The sequence below is a fragment of the Ictalurus furcatus genome, chromosome 7, assembly GCF_023375685.1.
Source record: "Ictalurus furcatus strain D&B chromosome 7, Billie_1.0, whole genome shotgun sequence".
Taxonomy (NCBI): domain Eukaryota; kingdom Metazoa; phylum Chordata; class Actinopteri; order Siluriformes; family Ictaluridae; genus Ictalurus; species Ictalurus furcatus.
Window position 1 is genome coordinate 27040135 of NC_071261.1, and position 17115 is coordinate 27057249.

At 40.5% G+C, this 17115-nt stretch overlaps 1 protein-coding gene across 1 annotated transcript; it reads left to right on the plus strand.

Moving 5' to 3' along the window:
* The first annotated feature begins 946 nt into the window (after positions 1–946).
* LOC128610717 (sialoadhesin-like) lies at positions 947–14656 on the plus strand. The gene is made up of 10 exons (XM_053630134.1): positions 947–958; positions 1067–1163; positions 4254–4505; positions 5401–5586; positions 6239–6511; positions 6691–6960; positions 7271–7588; positions 7969–8235; positions 13771–14019; positions 14265–14656. The coding sequence occupies exons 1-10, from the start codon at positions 947–949 to the stop codon at positions 14438–14440; spliced, it is 2100 nt and encodes a 699-aa protein (XP_053486109.1). The 3' UTR covers positions 14441–14656.
* The last annotated feature ends 2459 nt before the right edge of the window (positions 14657–17115 follow it).

A 17115-nucleotide genomic window follows, 5' to 3' on the forward strand; every position in this document is an offset into this window, starting at 1 on the left:
GGAATAAAACCACTACAGAAAGAAGCACTCAATCATTACATAGCAGCAAAGATTTCATGAAATTTTTCATTGTTAAAGTTGAAAATATTAGATGTGAAATTCAGGCTGTTAAATTAAAATCAGACAGTATTATAACTAACCCTGTAGACGATAATATAGCAATATCAGATCAATGTTTAGAATGTTTTACTCCCCTTAGAGAGTCCGAACTAGCTTCAATAATCTCTTCAGCAAATTCATCAACTTGCATACTCGATCCTGTACCTACATGTTTCTTTAAACAGATTTGTCCTGGAGTAATTGCACCACTTTTAAATATAATCAATTCTTCCCTTAGCACTGGCTATGTACGTAAATCACTTAAATTATCAGTTATTAAACCCCTGACCCCTGTGTTGGACCAAACCTGTTCGCTGCTCTGGAACCACTGATCTACTGCTGGTGATTCCGTGGGGGTCGCATTCCAGGGGAACAGTGGGGGTTGGTAACCTAGTACGCACTGAAACGGTGTGAGGCCTGTGGCTGAGTGACGTAGTGAATTTTTGCATATTCGGCCCACGGGAGGAATATGCTCCAGTCCTCAGGGTTTGAGGCACAGAATGTCCTAAGGAACCGGCCTAAATCCTGGTTGACTCGTTCCACTTGGCCGTTAGCTTGTGGATGATAACCAGATGTGAGATTGACTATGATCCCCATTTTTTTCCCATAAAATTGGACCATACCCTGGATGTGAATTGAGGTCTCCGATCACTGACTATTTCCTCCGGGACGCCTAAGTACCTGAATATATGCTTAAATAGTAATTCGGTTGTCATGAATGCTGTGGGCAGGGCGTGTAGTGGAACTAGCCTTACTGACTTCGAAAATCGGTCCACCGTTACCAGAATGGTTGTGTTACCTTGGGACTCGGGTAGGTCTGTAACAAAGTCAATGAAGATAGGTGACCATGGACGTTCTGGTACGGGTAGAGGTTTGAGCTTGCCGGCTGGGAGTGTCCGTGGCACTTTACTCTGAGCACACGATGAACATGATGTCACTATTCTGTGTATCTCCCTCTCCATATTAGGCCACCAGTACTTTTCTCATAACAGATGGTAGGTGTGTTGTGCCCCTGAGTGAGCTGTGCCAACCGCCATATGGGCCCAGACGAAGAGTTCCTGTCGGTACCGTTCGGGCACAAATCGTGTTCCCGAAGGGCATTTTGCTGGAACCTGTGACTGGGGAATGTTCTCAAGTGTTTGATCCGGCTCCCACTCCAGGGCACTAATAATACATGAGGTTGGTAAGATGTAATCTTCGTTGTTCCTCACAACCTCAGTGTTGTCCAGACGAAACAGGGCGTCAGCCTTAGTGTTCTTGGATCCGGGTCAGTATGACAGGGTGAATGGAACCTGGTGAAAAATAGTGATCATCGGGCTTGACGGGGTGATAACCTCTTGGTGGTACGTAGATATTCTAGGTTCTTGTGATCGGTGAATATGACAAAAGGGTGTGTAGCCCCCTCCAGCCAGTGTCACCATTCTTCCAGGGCTAGCTTAATGGCCAAGAGTTCTCTATTGCCCAAATTGTAGTTTCGTTCTGCCGGAGACAGTTTTCGTGAAAAGAATGCCACAGGATGGAGTTTGGGCTTCTCTCCGAAACGCTGTGAGAGGACAGCTCCTACACCTGTCTCTGATGCATCGACCTCTACCACGAACGGTTTGAATGGGTCTGGGTGCTTAACAATGGGAGTGGTTGTGAAGGCCTTCTTGAGCTGATCTAGTGCTGTTTGGGCAGCTGGGTTCCATGGCAGGTGTTTGGGATTTCCTTTCAACAAGGACGTCAGTGGGTGTGCTATGAAGCTGAAATTTCGGATGAATCTTCTGTAGAAATTGGAGAAACCCAGGAATCTCTGTAGCTCCTTCACGGTTGCAGACGTGGGCCCTTCTACTACTGCTTTGACGTAAAGCTAGTGCTGGATTAATCTTTGCAGGACTTTACGGACATGGTGAACATTCTCCTCCTTCGAACTGGAATAGAACAATATATCATCGATGTACGTGATTACGTTACATCCCAGCATGTCACTTAGGACGTCGTTAATTAGGCACTGGAAAACTGAGGGCGGGCTGGGCTGAGATCTGACAAAAAAAAGGCTTGAAATATTTCACTTTATGTGTAATGAATCTAGGAAATATGAAAGTTCCACTTTTTGAATAAAATTTTGAAAAAAATGAACTTTTAGACAATATTAAAATTTTTTAGATGCACCTGTATCTACAATGGCTCCTACACACCGACCCCATAATTGTTGGTGTGCAACTACAATCCCTTAAATTACCAAAGGAGCCAGAATATGTATGTGTGTTTATACCTTCTTTAGAGACCAGTACTTAGTGTCTTCTAAAAACAGATTTTAAACACAGGTCTGTCCAGTAATCCTGTTTTAGTTTTGAGTTGTGCAGATCGTACTAGTCCTCATTTGTCAGGATATGTTTGAGTTATTTTGTCTAGTAGCCAAGAACCTCGTGGAGCTGCTGGATCCATGATGATCACAATATCACCAACAGCGAAGCTTCTGTGTGGTTTCATGCACTTCTGATATTCCTGGAGCAGTGGAAGGAATTCTCTGACCCACCTTTTCCAAAAAAAGATCAGACAAGTATTGGACTTGTCGCTGTTTACATCTGATGTACAGATCACCTTCTTTAAAAAGCCATGGTGGAAGAAGTGGTTTTGATCTCAGCTGTAAAATGTGATTGGGCGTAAGAGCTTCCAAGTTGTTTAAATCATCAGAAAGCTTTGTGATGGGGAGGTCATTAAGGATAGCTTCAGTTTCACAAAGGATGGTGTGAAAATTCTCATCATCCAACGATTGTTGTTGGAGAGTGGAGTACAGGACCTTCTTTACCAGATGAATGAGCCGCTCCCACATGCCACCGTGATGCGATGCAGCAGGGGGATTAAAGGTCCATTTGAGTCCCTCAGATAGAAACATGTATGCAGGATTTAGTCACGATCCAGTGTGTTCAAAGCTGTCTGGAGCTCTCTTTCTGCTCCAATGAAATTTGTGCCATTATCAAACTTTAATGCATGAGTCGTCAGCCATTGTTTGTTCTCCCATCTTGCCCTGTAGACGTTGACAGACAACGCATTCTGAAATTATTTTTGTACAGGCAGAGTTCATTTATAACACATTACCTTTTTCAAAGTGTTGACATGGTTTCGTCCAGCATGACCTAGTTTTTATGTGATAAGTGTTTTGGACACATGGTGTTCCTTTGACAAGATAACAGGACGTTTCATCTCTTCTGGCATTGCTGCTCTACTAAGTCCTCCACCAACTTTCAGCACACCATCTATCAACACTGGATGAAGGTTATGAATATCACTGCTCCTCTTTACTCCAGATCTTCCATTTCGCAAGGCAGCAATCTCTTCCTTGTACGTTTCTTACACTTGTTTCAGAACAAAGTGAAGACTGAATGAACCTTCTATGTTGTCTTAGCTTTAAGAGAACATCTTTGAACTTTAAAAGCCACGCAAGCTTTCAGTTTTACACTCGACAGTCATTCTCACAGACGTTTCTGTGAGAGACATTTTTCAAGACATTGCACAATCTTAGCCCGAATGTGTTCATTAACCTGTGTGTGTTCATTAGCCTATATGTGCTACTGAGATTGGGTTTTTCCTCATATATTACACATCGTTTAACACATTAGTCCTGTATGTGAGACACAGAGAAGGAAGTGTTATAATCCAGCTTCAGATTAGCAGATGTGGATCAGATTAAACATGAGACAGTAATGAGCAGCAGCGGACCTGAGTGAAAATAGCTTTTTCTAAACACCATTCATTATTGAAACAGGTCGATATATTGCATTTCTTATAGCTGAAGTAAAACTAAATATAGATTTTTTGCAATATATGACATTGTTCTCATGTGTCTTCTTAAAGAAAAGAATCAAGTCAGCGTTACATCATATTCTCTGTTCCTCTTCCCTTTTTAGTGCTTATTTCACTTATCCGAGTCGGACAAGCTCAAGGTGATCTATACATATTTTATTGCCTATGTTGTATACATGTTGAATTTGTATTAAGGTGGAAAAGATTGTTTTTACATTGACATTGTGTGTTTGCTTTTTGACTTTTCCATCAGTGTGTTACCACCTGTGCCACAGCCATAGACATAAATCATATGATTAAAGTGATAAAACTATTGTTTATGATGTAAAGAGGAAAACTTTAATATCATCATCATTTCATATCAACAGAAAAACCCAAACCGACTGTGAGAGTGAATCCTCAGAGCTCCGTCTACACTGGAGACAGAGTTACTCTGAGATGTAATCTGCTGTCTAATGGATGGACTTTTCTCTGGTACAAAGACCGAGTCCAAGTAGCTGAAGACACTGACACACTCCATGATACAGTCTCTAATGCAGGAGAAACAGTGTATCAGTGTAAAGCACGCAGAGGAAACTACGACTCAGAGCTCAGTGATCCAGTTACAGTTACAGTTAGAGGTACGTCATGGTTTCTACTCTTTCACTGCATGTTTTAAGTTATTTCTTGTTATATGTTAGATATTTATAAACGCATGCCATTAATGAGCAGTGAGAGCAAACGTTAAAGTAAAGTACCGCTGAGTGTGTGTTCATCAGGAAGAGAATCTCTGTTATAAGAGATACAGACTATCAGATATCAGTGTTATGTAGGGATAATAAATCTCATGGTAGGAGAAAGATGGAAATTATAATTACACAGCACTCATGTTAATCAGACTCATAATGGTGTTTATAACTGTAACTGAAACACAGACATTAGTGCTGAAACACTCACTACAAAATATTAAATTATGATCAATATAGAAAGAATGTACAGCGTGTGTCTGATACCAGAGGCCTTAAAGCTACACTGTAAATAAATCACCTGCTTTGTCTCTATAAGTGCTGACTAATCACTTTGGAAATCATACATAAGAGACCTGGAGCCCAGATCACATCAGGATCTCGAGTAATTGTAGGGATTTTTTTTCTTTTGCTTCACTCTGCTTCCTTACCAATGACCAAAACATGGAATTATACAGAATAAAATGTGATGGCAAATAAATGGATTAAAAAAACAACAACAATCATTTATATTAAAAATCTTAATCTCCTGTTCATTTTATTAAATAAATCTGAATAATACTTTACTATAAATACATCTAACACAATACCAAATGATTATAATCAGGATCTGTAGAAGACGCTGGATTTTTTGGTGCAAGTGGTTATAACTTGTCCAAAACATTTTTCAGAGTTCCATGTGTAATGTTACATTCTTCTCCAAAATCTTCTAAACTCTATACACTCATGAAAAACAATCAATCAAAAGCATACTAATTATTTCAGGACATATTTTATTATCTTTGTACAGCGCTCCCAAAACCTGTGGTGTCCATAAATCCTGATGAACAGGTGTACAGAGGAGAGACTGTCACTCTCAGATGTGACATACAGGATGAAGAGGACTCTGACTGGATCTACAGCTGGTATAAAGATGGTTCTGGTGTCAGTAGTGCACAGGAGTACAGAATCAGTAGTGCTGAAACATCTCATGCAGGCAAATACACCTGTAGAGGAAGAGAGAGAGGAGGCTCACACTCCTCACACACCAGTGATGCTGTTACACTGACTGTATCAGGTGAGTGTGATCATCTCTTCAGTACTCATTAACCTCAGGTTCACCTCAGCACTCAGTACTGGTGTAGATTAGAGCTGCACAATATGCATACAAAGTGTGATCTGCAGTAAAGATGTTGGACTTTGAGATGATGATGTGAAATGCAGTCGATGAAGACTAAAGATGTGATTTTTATTTATTTGCTGACTCAATGTGCTGCAAAATGCTGAACATGAAAATGTCCCAGGTTTATCCAATAATAAATAATATTAATGGCAATATGTCTCTTCTTTTGTTATTATTGCATTAAGTGTTAAATGAAATAATAAAATGCATTCTGCTGGTTCAAATATTTTCTGTTGAAGGATGTTTTAAATAACAGTCAAACATAATGCAGTACATTTTGTCTTTACACTTTTACTTGAATAAGAGAACAATGTACTTCACATTAAATCTACTTTTTACAGTAGAGTCTTTACAGTGTATCAGTAATAGTGTGTTTGTCTGTAGTAGTGATTAGTGTGTTAAACACTCTGAGAGCAGAACATGAACAGTTAACATCCTGAACTGTGTGTTTCATCTCCAACTGCAGAAAAACCTAAACCTGAACTCACACCAAGTCGTGAAGGAGCTGTACTGAAAGGAAACTACGTGACTCTGTCCTGTACACTGAAGCTGCAGTCTGCTGGATGGAAGTTTTACTGGATCAAACCCACACAGAGCACTGAGACTGAGACTGAAACACACCACTACATCTTCAGATCAGTTAGAGTCTCTGATGGGGGTCAGTACAGGTGCAGAGCTGGAAGAGGAAACCCAGTCTACTACACACACTACAGTGATGCACTCTGGGTAAATGTTACTGGTGAGTAAAACCAGGTTGCAAAACACTGCCTCTTCTTAACAGACTTTATATATTATTATATAAATATACACTGCATCATCACTAATCCCTTATGTATATAGCAGTTGTTGTATTAGAACTGTATATTATTGAAGTGTGTTTGCATTTGTGTTGTTAATAATAAAATTATGTTTCTGTAGAGAGTCCTAAAGCTGTGGTGACCATAAAGCCTGATAAACATGTGTTCAGAGGAGAGACTGTGACTCTCAGATGTGAAATACAGGGAGGAGGAGACACTGAGTGGAAATACAGCTGGTATAAGAATGATAAAACACTCTACCCCACAACACAGGAGTTCAGCTTCAGCTCAGTTATAAATGGTAACAGTGGTAAATACACCTGCATAGGGAGGAGAAGCAGTGACTCTCAGAGCTCAGAGATCAGTGATGCTGTTACACTCACTGTATCAGGTGAGTGTGTGTGTTTGTTTTATCCCGTTATTAATTATATGTTTAATTATATGTATATGGTTACTGATCAGAAGGTTAGGAGTACAAGCCCCAGCACTGCCAAGCTACCAATGTTGGGCCCTTTGGCAAGGCCCTTAAACCTCAATTGCTCAGTTGTATAAATGAGACAAATGTAAGTCGCTCTGGATAAGGGCATCTGCCAAATGCCATAAAATGTAAAAAAAAAAAAAAAAAAAAAAAAGATATATGTAAGAGGATTATCACTCTGTATGATTTTATTTTATTTTATTTTACATTTGTTGTCGATCAGATGCAGCAGAGGCAGTAGTGAGTGTGTCTCCACTGCGCTGGCTGACTGAAGGAGACTCAGTGACTCTAAGCTGTGAGGTTAAACACTCCTCTACAGGCTGGACGTTCAGCTGGTACACAGAGGTTCCCTCCAGAGACAGTCAGGGTTCCCTCAGGTACAGTACAGCGCTCCTCTCAGACAGCAGCAGAGGATCTGGAGGCTCCTACACTCTCAGTCCTGTTACTGTGAATCACACAGGAGTTTATATGTGCAGAGCAGAGAGAGGAGAACCAGTCTTTCACACACAGGACAGTAACCTACAGCCACTGTGCATCACTGGTGAGTAAATAAATCAACAACAATGTTGAGTTGGAGTGTAGCAAATGTAGGATGTCTGAATGAAAGATCAGATGGATAAATAATATTTATTAATTAGTATTTATTAATATTTATTAATATTAAGTGTTGTATATGTGCTAATGTGTTGTGTAATAACTGTTTAGATTTAAACTCCTTAGTGAGGAATGTGTAAAGCAGCTGAATAAGCACCTGATAGTAGATTTTTATTCGGATATCATTGTCTAAACAAAGCAAGTATTAATCCTGTGGCTATTTTTACACATGTTTACTAAACTTTATAGTGAAATTAACATCATGATAAAATCTAAATATATTTTAATTTTCAGAATAAGATCTGAATTATAATGTGTGTGTTTCAGGTAAATCATCTCCAGTGTCTCTGATCATCAATCCCAACAGACCTCAACACTTTACTGCTGACTCTCTCTCACTGAGCTGTGAGGACCAGAGTGACTCTACTGGATGGACAGTGAGAAGATACACACACAGTGAGACAGTGTCTGATTGTCCTTCAGTTTCAGGATCTACATGTAACATCAGCTCCCTCTCTACATCACACACTGGAGTTTACTGGTGTCAGTCTGAATCTGGAGGATGCAGTAATTCTGTCAACATCACAGTGCACAGTGAGTCTTCAATGTTCTCATCAGTAATGCATGTACAATATACAGGAATAAAGATAACACTTTAAGAATCTACTGAATTGTTGAAATTAAATTGATATATATATGTATATACATACAAATTGTGAAACAGAGGCATAGTCAAAAACAGGAAATGGATCAGGCGATCAGCAAACAGGCATATACTGGGCTAGGCAGGAATCCAAAACGAGGTCACAATAAACGAGGTCAAAACACAAAGCATGAAACGGGAACTGGGAAACGAGAGTAGGGAAACAAAAGCATGGAAACGAGAAAACTAAACATTGTTAAACTAAACTATCTAACTAACTATCAAGGTATCTTTGAATGTATCTAACTACGTAATACTCCGTGAAGTGTACTGTGAGGCGATGGGTATATATCCTGAACGTAATCAGCGTTAAGTGCTCAAACAACACCCTCGAACAACCAATGAGAAAACAGGGAGGAGACAGAACAGAAACAAAATAAACGCACGTGTCCATAGTAAACAATGTCAAAGTTATCAACATTCGAAAAGCATGCGCTCGCTGAGCACTCGCGCACTTGGCTTGTGTACGCGCTCGCCCTCCGGCACTCCAAGCATGCTACAGGCCGCAGTTCTGACTAAAGGGGAGATCGTGACATAACCCCCCCCCCCCCAAGGGTGCTCCTCCCGGGGCGCCAGAAAACACTCTTCTCCATTGGCGATCCTGGCCCCCTCGGCAAAATGTCCCCAGGTGAACCAGGAGACTGAGCGGCGTCCTCAGCGGAGCAAGAAAGCAAAGCCACATTCTTAGCGGAACAGGTAAGCATAGTGACGTCCTCAGCGGAACAGAAAAGCAGGGCGCCATCCTCAGTGGTACAAGAAAGCAGAGCGCCATCCTCAACGGAACAGAAAAGTAGAGTGCCGTCCTCAACGGAACAGGAAAAAAGAGCACCATCCTCTGTGGAACAGGAAAGCAGTGCGCTGTCCTCCGTGGAACAGGGAAGCAGAGCGCCGTCCTCAGTGGAGCAGAAAAGCAGGACTACGTCGTCAGCTGAGCAGGAAGGCGGAGCGTCGTCCTCCATCGACTTTGCAGGCTGAAATTGGTTGGCTGTGTTACAGACTTGGGTGTGAGCAGAGCTTGGTTGTCCGTGTCAACAGACTCGGTCGTGAGCAGAACTTGGTTGTCCATGTCAACAAACTCTGTCATGAGCAGAACTTGATCGTCCGTGTCAACAGACTCGCTCGAGAGCAGAACTTGCTCGTCCGTGTCAGCAGACTCGGACGTGAGTGGAACTTGGAGCCTGGTTGGTCATGACGTCAGCTTCGACCTGGGACAGGAACTTGATGTAAGCAGAGCTTGGCTTGGCCATCTCTTCGACCTGGGACAGTAACGTGTCTTGGGAGGCCGTCTCTTCGACCTGAGACAGGAACTTGGCATGAGCAGAGCTTGGGTTGGCCGTCTCTTCGACCTCAGGCATGAACATGACTTGGGAGGTCACCTCGTTGACCTCTAGCAGGAACTTGACTTTAAGCTTGAGCTCTGGAGCTGAGACCTCCTCATGGGTCCCAGGCTGAAACTCTGGGGCTAAGGTTGCCACGTTGACCTCTGGCTGGAGCTCAGCAGGTGAGACCTCCTCGTTGGTCACAAGATGGAGCTCTGAGGCTGTCACGTTGACCTCTGGCTGGAGCTCAGCACATGAGACCTCTGGCTGGAGCTCAGCAAGTGAGACCTCCTCGTAGGTCACAAGATGGAGCTCCGAGGTTGTCACGTTGACCTCTGGCTGGAGCTCAGCACATGAGACCTCTGGCTGGAGCTCAGCAGGTGAGACCTCCTCGTAGGTCACAAGCTGGAGCTTTGAGGTCGCCACATTGACCTCTGGCTGGAGCTCAGCAGGTGAGACCTCCTTGTGGGTCTCATGCTGGAGCTCTGAGGTCACCACGTTGACCTCTGGCTGGAGCTCAGCAGGTGAGACCTCCTTGTGGGTCTCATGCTGGAGCTCTGAGGTCACCACATTGACCTCTGGCTGGAATTCAGCAGGTGAGACCACCTCGTACTTGTCCAGCTGGAGCTCTGGGGTTGCCATGTGAGTCTGCTGATCATATGTCGTAAACAGCACGTCCGGTTCAACTCTGAGGCATGGCTCCCCCACAAGATCTTCAAAGATCGCCCAGGATTCTGGGCAGCCGTACACCCTCATGACCAGTCCCAGAAACAGATTGACACTTTCCAGTCCCCAGGATCCCATGGCTGCTAAATGCTGTGCCCACTGGTGTGCTGGACCACAAAACCGGGACAACAGGAACCATAGCCATTGCTTCTCACCGGGCTTGGGGTCCGTTAGGCTGAAAAAATATATCAGGCAGTCCCCAAGAAAATAATCAGGATTGCCTGACACACCATCAAACAGCTCCGGGAGATTGGTTCTAGTCCACTGTGGAAACGATCGAATTCACAGCTGGGATGGTTTGCTGAGTTTTCTTGGTGTGACGTCTCCTCCATGCTCCTGCTGCCTCCATTATGAAGCGGACTATCCTGTCACATCCCGAGACGTAAGGGAGTTGAGTACGGAGGCAAGTGCAGGTAAAGATGTTTTATTAAAGGAGGAAGGCATACAAATCCAAATCGTGCAACAGAGGCGTAGTCAAAAACAGGCAATGGGTCAGGCGATCAGCAAACAGGCATATAATGGGCTAGGCAGAAATCCAAAACAAGGTCACAATAAATGAGGTCAAAACACAAAGCATGAAACGGGAACTGGGAAACGAGAGGCGGGAAACAAAAGCATGGAAACGAGAAAACTAAACTTCCTTAAACTAAACTATCTAACTATCAAGGTATCTTTGAATGTATCTAACTACAAAATACTCCGCAAAGTGTACTGTGAGGCGAGGGGTATATATCCCGAACATAATCAGCATTAAGTGCTGACAGCTGAAAACAATGAAGAAACCCTCGAACAACAACCAATGAGAAAACAGGGAGGAAACAGAACAGAAACAAAACAAACACACCTGTCCATATTAAACAATGTCACAGTTATCAACATTTGAAGAGCGTGTGCTCGCTGAGCACTCGCGCACCTGGCTCGTACAACTGCGCGCCTTCCGACACTCCAAGCGCACTGCAGACTGCAGCTCTGAGTGAAGGGGAGATCGTGACAGGGTGACACAGATCTGATGTTTTTATTCAATCGACTTCAACAAAAGACCAACAGATGGAGTCAAAAAGAGAATATAAAGAGACTACATTTCCTGTCCTGCACTGCGGCCTACAAACATGGCCGCCATGGACTGCAATTCCCAGACACACTCACATTCATTCTAATCACACACCTCTATCATATTCACAGCACTCACAACCACAGTATAAAGAGACTGTTTGAACACGATGACTTTGCGAAGTATTGAGTGTTATCACCGTACCAAGAATTTGTAACTTGTTCCTCGGTTTGTTTTATGTTCTTTGTTCTTGTTTCTCGTTCTCGATTCTTGCCTAGATTATGCCTGTTTGCTGATCGCCTGACCCATTGCCTGTTTTTGAGCACACTATTGTCTCGTGATTTGGATTTGTCTGCCTGCCTCTCTTTATTAAAAACTCTTATCTGCACTTGCATCCATCCTAACTTTCATTACGTTAATGACGCGACAAAACAAGGCATATAGAACTTAGACTGCAGAAGGTAAAACTAAAAAAGCTTCTCACAATGTTTTAACAATAAGAATATAAACAGAAATAAGAATAACTCATGAAGACTAGTTTAGTTTCAGAATGTTAAGAATATTACGGTGAAAGCTGCTTTCACATCTGAATGTTACTGATAAAACTGGTGTGGCAATTCCAAGTGGAGGGAGACGTTTATCCTACCAACTACGCCAAAAATGCGGCATTCCCAAGCGGAGGGAAAACGTTCATCCCAAATTCAGTAAATCCAACTACGCCACCCTGGGGGAGAACCAGGGAATTACTCCCAAATAAAGGCACACAGAGTATCACCAATCCGGGCAAGGAACATGAGAATGAGACATGAGTATGAATATAGAAATTTATATTTTATTATGACAAGCATCATTTAAAACTTGACATGAAAATATAAAATCACTTTCACATGAAGCACAGTAATTATTTTAAAAACTAAGAACTTCTCCAGGCCCAGGCTTGGCAGGGACAAGGCAGGCCAGCTACAACTCGGGAGGTCATCCAAACCCACTGCAAGTCACACCAAAAAAATCACACACTACCTACACCATAAGGAAGTTGTTGTGTTGGCACACTGAGCACGCTGTGAAGCACACCACCGAATAAATGCAGCTAGCCTCCCCTGTCCCACCAAGACTCACTAGCTCCTGGAGAGAAAGAAGACACCAGTTAACCCAAAGTTACACAGACACTAAACGACAGGACACAGAAAGACAAATATTACAGACACTGTGATATGGTAGCTATAACACCCAGGCCCACTGACACCACCACAAGAAATGGAGGCAGTTGACAACACCCAAGCAGAGCCAGAATTATGGTAAACAGTACAAATAACAATTATGGCCACTATAGCATGGAGACAGTAAGGCTTAACATACACCCTCTCAGTAGTAAAGTGGTTAGATGGAACAACAAACCTGAAACAGGTCTGAGGCTAGGAAACACTAATTTTACCAATCTCAGACTACTCACTCTCTTACTATATGTGGTTATAATACAAACCAGACATACATCCAAAACTAAGGTAAACAAAATACATAAAACCATGAAGCAAAACAGTACATTAAGCAAAACAATTATTCGGGCAATAAAGCAAAACAGCAGCGGCGTCACATGTAGCGTCTTCAGCTAGGGGTTTGTCTTAGAGAAGACTTAGCTCAACTCCCCACTCTCACCTTAACACAAACATCAGAGTGTCATCCTAAATCTACCAAGTCCCAATGAGAAAAAGGGAGAGGTTCACTTACCATTAGATTGAACAAACACCAGACGTGAAGTTGTATGATTACTCACAGGTACCGCGGCTCGACATACATACACACACATATACACATACACATGTCACTCAGCCACTGGCTAAATGTTGCGATCACTTTATGCGATCTCCGGCGCCAATTTGCCTAAATGCATGCACCACCAGCACCGCTCTAAGACTATAAAAACAACAAATTAGGTATTCACCTCATTACGCCGTGACAAAGCCTGAACGAGCCTGAACATAACTGAACGGAAGCGGGAAGCGGGAATGCCAGGAGAGCGAGGGACTCGGAATCACCAAGACACCTATCTGCTTACCAAAATAAGGGTCCTTAAATAATCGGGTAGCTCTCATCCTATTGGTCTGCCGAACCTATATCCCAAGCAGAGCCAATAGGACAGCCAAATCACTTACCCTGCCACACTGGCATTTAAGCATATTTTCTCTTTCACACATGAAGACACTGTGAGCGCTGCACTGTGTACACTCTCTCTGATATCTACCACTGATTTACTGTAGCTCTCTGTGTTAAAATCATTACTGTATTTTACACACTTTCTGATTTCAGTGTCTTCTTTCTCTTTCCTACAGATGGTCATGTGATCCTGGTGAGTCCTGTCCATCCTGTGACTGAGGGACATCCTCTGATTTTACATTGTTTATCTCGCAACTCAAAGACCTCAGATTCTGGTGTTGATTTCTATAAAGATGGTTCAGTCCTGCAGAAGAAGACTACAGGAGAGATGACCATCAGTACTGTGTCAAAGTCAGATGAAGGTTTCTACCACTGTAAACACCCAGAGAGAGGAGAGTCACTGAAAACCTGGGTTTCAGTCAGAGGTGAGAAATCACTTTATTTAGTTTATTTAGTAAGTAAACCTGACAGGGTTATGGGAAAATAATCAATGATGAGGTGACGTGTTGCAGCCCAGTGTGAATCTGAGTTACTGTTACCACCCTGAAGTTGATTATTTTCCAGTAACAGCATTTTTTATTAATAATATTAGTTTTATCTTTAGACTATGTGGAGTGTTTAAGAATATTATCTTACACAATATTATAATGATTATTTTACTCCTTCTCAGGTCGGTCACATGCAGAAGCTCTAATGTCAGTGCTCAGACTGATCAGTAGTCTAGTGACGGTCTCTGTGTATCTGCAGCTGACCATCATTCTGGCAGTGAAGTGTTACAGAGCTCGAGGTAAGAACAATTTCAATCATGTTCATAATTCAGAAATAGTGCAGAAGGATATTGAATGATTTAGTAAACTCCATTACTCTGCCATGGAAATGTGTGTTATGTAATGAAGCTATTTTTGTATGATTTAGAAAGCAGGATGTTGATATGGCTTTAGGCAATCATTAAAAATGGGATGTTATAATTAAAAGAGAGTCATTGATCAACATTATTAATATAATTATTGTTTATTTTCAAACACAGCATTCTCTTAGTACATTCCTAAAAAATATTCATCCTCAGGAATTGTGCTTAGAATAATATCAAATGCCATTTGAGGACTTTTATTTCAGAAATACCTGTAATAAACTTTATATGAATTTTTTTATTTCTTTATTTGACAGTGCAGACTGAGGAAGACAACACACAGAACGCTGTTATAGAGGAGTGAACAATGGTCATCTATTAAAAACAAACATTTTGGGGTTGTGAAATAATATTGATTTGTCACTTTATTAATGATTTACTATACACTTTTGTTGTTCTGAAGTCTACACACCTCCTCATGTGTTCTAATAATATAAATATATATATATATATATATAGAGAGAGAGAGAGAGAGAGAGAGAGAGTACTGTGCAAAAGCCACATGCAAAGAAATGCTGCAGAGTAAATATGCCTTCAAAAAAATAATTAAATTAAATCTTTATCCATTTAAAAGAATACTATAAAGAGCAGTAAACAGTAATAAATTAAACAAAGGCAGTATTTGGTGTGACGGCCCTTTGCTTGAAAAAAAAAAAGTAGTCTCCGGTAGATTTAGTGTAGTTTTATAAGGAAATGAGCTGTAAGTTCTATTGAGCATCCAGCAGCCTTCAATGTGGTTATTTCTTCTGAAAAGTGGTGTCTTATGTAATATGCTGCTTTCTTTACTGACTTTCTATACTGACATTTTGCACAGTACTCTACCGGTCAAAAGTTTGGAGACACTTGACTGAAATGTTTCTCATGATCTTAAAAACCTTTTGATCTGAAGGTGTATGATTAAATGTTTGAAATCGGTGTTGTAGACAAAAATATAATCGTACCAACGAATTAATTTCTTTCATTAAAAAACTAACATTTTATTTACAAAAAAATGATTTTTAAACGGGCGACTTGGAGTGAAATATTCTGAAAAGCAGCCGATAAGAGTCCAGCGTAGGTGTGAACTCCTTTAATACTGTTTAAAAAGCTTCTCAGAGAAATTCCTCAAGAAATCAGGTGAGAAAATGCCCAGAATACATTTCTGGAAATTCTAGGCAAAAAGGACGTCTACTTTGAAGATGATAAAATATTTAATTATTTTGATTTATTTTGGATTTTTTTTTTTTATCACAACATAATTCCCATAGGTACATTTGTGTCACACCTGAGTTTTGATGACTTTATTATTATTCTAAAATGTGGGATAAAATAAATAAAAATAAATAAATTAGGGGTCTGTCTAAAATAATAAATGTGTCTAAACTTTTGACATATATATATATATATATATATATATATATATATATATATATATATATATATATATATACATATATATATATATATATATATATATATATATATATATATATATATATATATATATATTTGACATGTATAACCCATGATGAAAAATTACATTAAAATTTTTAAATGTAAAAATTAGAGATGAATTAGCTGCAATAATAATGTGAGTGGAAAGAAAAGAATAGTAAGCAAAGTAAGTAATTGTGGGCATGTGTCGTTGCTGTTTAAATGCTAATAATCATAATAATCATAATAATCATAGTAATAATAAATCTTTATTTATATAGCATCATATAAAAGTAGTTAAAAATGCTTTACAAAGTGACATTTATATAAAACAGTAAAAACAGATGTCAGTTAAAAGAAGAAATAAAAGCATTTAATAAAAGTAGAGTTTAAATAAAACATTAGCCAATTAATTAAAAAACTCAATCATACTCAATTTTCCTCTTTGACAAATAAGACACTTCTGAATGACATGTGAACTGTTTACAGAAGATACATTGGTGGCTCAGTGGCTAAGGTGTTGGACTACTGCTCAGAAGGTCATGAATTCAAACCAGATCACCAAATTACCACTGGTGGGCCCTTGAGCTAGGCCCTTATCCCTCAACTGCTCATATGAAAAAAATGTAAGCAGTTCTGGATAAGAATGTAAATGCTTCATTTGGTGCTGCTGAGAATTTCTAGCAGTAGAGCATCTCTTTGGCGAGTGTCCACTGTACACCATCAGTATCAGTGTCAGTTTAAAGGACACTGTCACCAAGCAAATAAATTATTTTATTGTGTCCATCTGTATCCACACAGATTTGTGTCTCCTACCATCAAATACAAATAATAAAATAGTATTTCAAATTTGTGTGAAAACATCCTGCCCATCTCTCTCTCTCCGCATGTCTCTTATGAGATAAATAAATGCTAGGACATGAGAATCTGTATTACGGCTTTATCCACCAAATGCCAAGTGCCCTGGAGCTAACCCATCTGTGGACGCAAAGCATGGTGGAAATGTTCATTTAGTCATTTCTTCAAGTTATTATTATTATTATTATTGTTATTGTTGTTGTTGTTGTTGTTGTTGTTTTAGGATAGGGTTTGTTTGGGTAGATGTTCATTGTACTGTGTGTTCTGTGTAGAATCTAAAATCTACTATCTTCCAGATCTGTGTGTTATTTGAAGTGACTGACTGTCTGAATAAAATTAA

What these genes read in the sequence shown, in the direction of transcription:
- LOC128610717 (XM_053630134.1), top strand. An exon ending in CAGACGAAGAGTTCCTGTCG is followed by an intron (nt 1,164 to 4,253) that starts GTACCGTTCGGG and finishes TCATATCAACAG; the next exon opens with AAAAACCCAAACCGACTGTG. An exon ending in ACAGCCACTGTGCATCACTG is followed by an intron (nt 7,589 to 7,968) that starts GTGAGTAAATAA and finishes TGTGTGTTTCAG; the next exon opens with GTAAATCATCTCCAGTGTCT.